The sequence below is a fragment of the Poecilia mexicana genome, unplaced genomic scaffold, assembly GCF_051168715.1.
Source record: "Poecilia mexicana isolate PSO_F unplaced genomic scaffold, ASM5116871v1 scaffold_22, whole genome shotgun sequence".
Taxonomy (NCBI): Eukaryota; Metazoa; Chordata; class Actinopteri; order Cyprinodontiformes; family Poeciliidae; genus Poecilia; species Poecilia mexicana.
The window spans coordinates 19,135,848-19,139,496 of record NW_028263391.1 but is presented as its reverse complement, the minus strand read 5'-3'; the positions used below and the strand labels follow the sequence as shown (position 1 = coordinate 19,139,496).

The 3,649-nt window shown below is 41.1% G+C and overlaps 1 protein-coding gene across 1 annotated transcript; it reads left to right on the top strand.

The window, feature by feature from the left end:
• Positions 1-16: 16 nt before the first annotated feature.
• On the top strand, positions 17-3,427 carry commd8 (COMM domain containing 8). Its single transcript, XM_015000735.2, has 5 exons — positions 17-223; positions 2,069-2,224; positions 2,305-2,457; positions 2,759-2,914; positions 3,307-3,427. The coding sequence occupies exons 1-5, from the start codon at positions 179-181 to the stop codon at positions 3,325-3,327; spliced, it is 531 nt and encodes a 176-aa protein (XP_014856221.1). The 5' UTR covers positions 17-178; the 3' UTR covers positions 3,328-3,427.
• Positions 3,428-3,649: the final 222 nt, after the last annotated feature.

Genomic DNA, 3,649 nt, shown 5'->3' with positions numbered 1-3,649 from the left:
CAAAAGGCAATGAGACAGCTCCTCTGTTCGGAGAGGAACTGAACAACGCTCTATTTCCCGTGACTTGAAGGTTGACGGGGGGTGACAGTATTTTTCCTACTGCAAGTGAACGCGGCTCGTCCAGTCACGTGATAGAGATCAGCTGACCAGAAGCAGCTTGGCGGAAGAGGGTGAAAATATGATGGAGATTCTGAGCAGAATATCAGCAACAGATTGTGTCAAAGTGAGCATGAAACTTATTTGAGTTATGATTCATGTTTGATAAAATATGTGTGAAGAGATTCAAAACCAAATGCAATGTTATTAACCTGATTTATACTTTAAACTATGAGATTCTGACGTTTTGTTTCTCATCTAATGTGATCGAAGTCAGTATTTGCAGAACCACCTTTCACTGCTATGATCTGTTCTGCTTTTAGACACATCTCCAAACGGTGTTGCACACCTCGAGACTAAAATATTTGCCAGTATTGTTTGCAAAATATCTACAGCTCAGTCAGACTGCCGGAAAACAACAACGAGATGTATGTGTGGACTTTGACTGGTCCATACATCGCAGTTTATTCATTCTAACGCACAAATGAACCACGATCTATCTATGCAGTTGTCATTCTGACTACTGTTAGGGTTGTTGTTCTGTTGGAAGGTGAACCTCAGTGCAAGTCTTGAATATTGTGTAGCTTCTGTGGTCTACCAGGATTGTCCTGGATGATCTTAACTGCTTAACTGTCTCGGATGACATAATGCTGACGTCACCCTAAAGATATCAGTGTTCAGATTTTTGTGTATTCTTCATTACTTCGACTCGTGGATGCTAAAATGTTGCATTTTGTTTACTTTTTACTACAGAACCTTTCTTCTTATCACTTCAATAGAGGCCAGATTTGAGACATGGATCACTAATAGCTGCCCTGATTTTCCCACCAGAGGTGTGGATCTCTGAAACTCTTTCAGGGTCACCATGGCCCTCTTAGCTGCTTATCTGAATAATGCTCTCCTTCCCTGCCCTTTGTGAGGTGTTCACAGTTAGTTCTGCATCTTGTAGAGGTTTTCCTAAACAAATGGGCCAGATTCCTGTGGATCTCAATGACATGCGAAGAAATAAATTCACCCATTTGAATAAGCTGTGTGGAAGCAGCAGAAACACATCATTTCCCTCATTTAGGTGGACGATTACGTCTAGCCAGGTTGGCAGTTGTGCCATATTCTGTTTTTGAATGGTAGATTGAACAAAGCTCTGTGAGACGTTCAAAAATTGGGATATTGTTTTACAACTTTACTCAACTTTAAATTTCTCCACAACTTTATCCACATCTGTATTTTTTTTTTTTACTGAGGTTAAATTTCACATTCAAGGCAGTGAGTTGCATTGAATGCAATCTTGATTTTCTTTTTAATTCATAAGTATGCATTAGTTTGTGGTGATAATAAGACACAAATTCTTTAAAAAAAATGTACTGATATTTGTGGATATAATGTGACACCTTATGAAAAAGTTGAAGCAGTATGAAAGCCTTTCCAAGCACAGTAGGTATGGGTAAAAATGTACACAGACTTGATACTTGGTATTTTGTTGAAAATAAAAACATCTACATTTCTAGAAACACCTGCTTGTGTCTTTTGATTAACTGATCAGTGTTTTACCAAATGATACTGATTTCAGGTCTTCTTGTAATCAACTACAACTCATTCAAAGTCATATGTAAACTTTGATTTAATTTAATGTTAATGTTATGAACATAAATAATTAAAAAAGTGCTATAGATTACTTCATCAGTGGTTGTAGTTTTGAATCCAGTCCCATTTGTTCCTTGAGCAACAGAAAACATGTTGCATTAAAGGGTGAAAAAACGTTTTCAGTGAAGAGTTTTTCAGTGTCTCACCTGCACATCACAGCACATGTGGAAAAAAATGACTGATTGTTTGATGCATCATTATTTATTTTTTTTCTTTCTGAATATTGAACAGTTGAGATTGAAGGCAAAAAATAACTTTCCTTTATTCTCCTTTTAAAATATAAATCAGCCAAAGTCAAAGGGAAACACTGATCTGCTGTTGATGTTTCCAGCTGTGTCACAGAGTGGTGGACGGGCTGTGTGGGCGGGAGCCTCCATGCAGGAGTGATTACAGCACCACCTGGAGCCTGGAGGAGTGGCTGCAGCTACTAGACTTCTTGACCAGCCTGTTCCGCCTGGCGGTGGGGAACGACATCCCCGATGAAGAGGTGAGCGGAGCAGGCGAGGCCGGCGTTTTTTTCGCCCCTCGGCTCAGGCCGTCACATCTTGTCCTGCTGGTTCTGTGCAGGTCCTGGCTAAACTGTCGGATGCAGATCACAGCCACGCCGAGGCGGTGCTGAGCGTTCTCAGAGCACGATGGGAGGAGATCCGGCGTGCTCTGCTGGACAGAACCAGCAGCATCTCCTCTGCAACCTTGCAGGACTTTGACTGGCAGCTGAAGGTCAGTCAGACATCAGCATTTGGTGTTGGTCTGCATCCCTAATGAGTTAAACTGGGTGTCTTGGGTAATAATCAACACCTCAAAACAAAGCTATTTTAGTTATTAAAAGTAGGCTCTTATAGCATGTTTCTCTGCTCCTTGTGCCAACATTAAACCCAAACGTTAACCAGGAACACTAGGAATGTTGAAGCATCCCCTACACTGTCTTGCAGAAAACTTACACTAAATGAACAAAACCTTTGCACAAATCTGCCTGCTTTGAGTTTTCTGCAAAGCCTTTCTTTCCCTTCATCCTCTGCAGCTGGCTTTGTCCAGCGATAAGATCTCGTCTCTGAACACGCCGCTCCTCAGCCTCTGTCTGGATGTGAGGGAGAACGGAGCGCTTCGGCCCATCACCATGGAGCTGAACAGAGAGGAAGTGAGCACGCTCATCAGCTCACTAGAGGCTGCTAACAAGGTACGCACAAAGGGAACATGACACCTTATCAACGTGTGACTGCGAAACATGACACCCTGTTTACCCTGAGTGCAGCTCTACATGGGCTCATGCTGATGAACACTCCAGTCATGATTAACACTTTCATGTCGCTCCTCAGCTTAATGGAGTTTAGGTTTTAAACCTAGGCAAGGCGATTTCATTTTTAAAGCACATTTTCAGCAACAAGGCAATTTAAAGTGCCTAAACGATGTCATCTGAAAACTGATGCAGCTTAAACACTAGGGGGCAGCATTATCACAAGATTCTCTCTAAGTCTTTCTTGAGGAAGAGAGTGAAGGCAGAAGCTGTTGCTTTGGAATTCATCTCTAGTCCTAAGTGATGTGACCGTTTTTTTTTTAAATGTCTTTCAGGTGGTGCTGCAGCTGAAATGATGGACTGATCCAAAAAGAAGCTGATGTTTTTGATGTAATAATAACTTAATGTTTTTGATGCCTTTTGTTCCATAATAAAATCCATTTTTTTCCTTTCTGATTCGGTGGATGTTTGTCGAAGATCAATCGAAAAGTTAGGATGTCATTCAATCATCCACACCATTTTTCCATGATCCATTGATGTTGTAACCCGTCCATCCACCTGCTCCATCAGTTCATTCATTCATCTACCCATCAATCCTGTAATTTATCAAATTTCCATCATCCTTCATACAATCCATCCATTTAGCTTGAATAACAATTCAGACCTCTAGAAATTTGA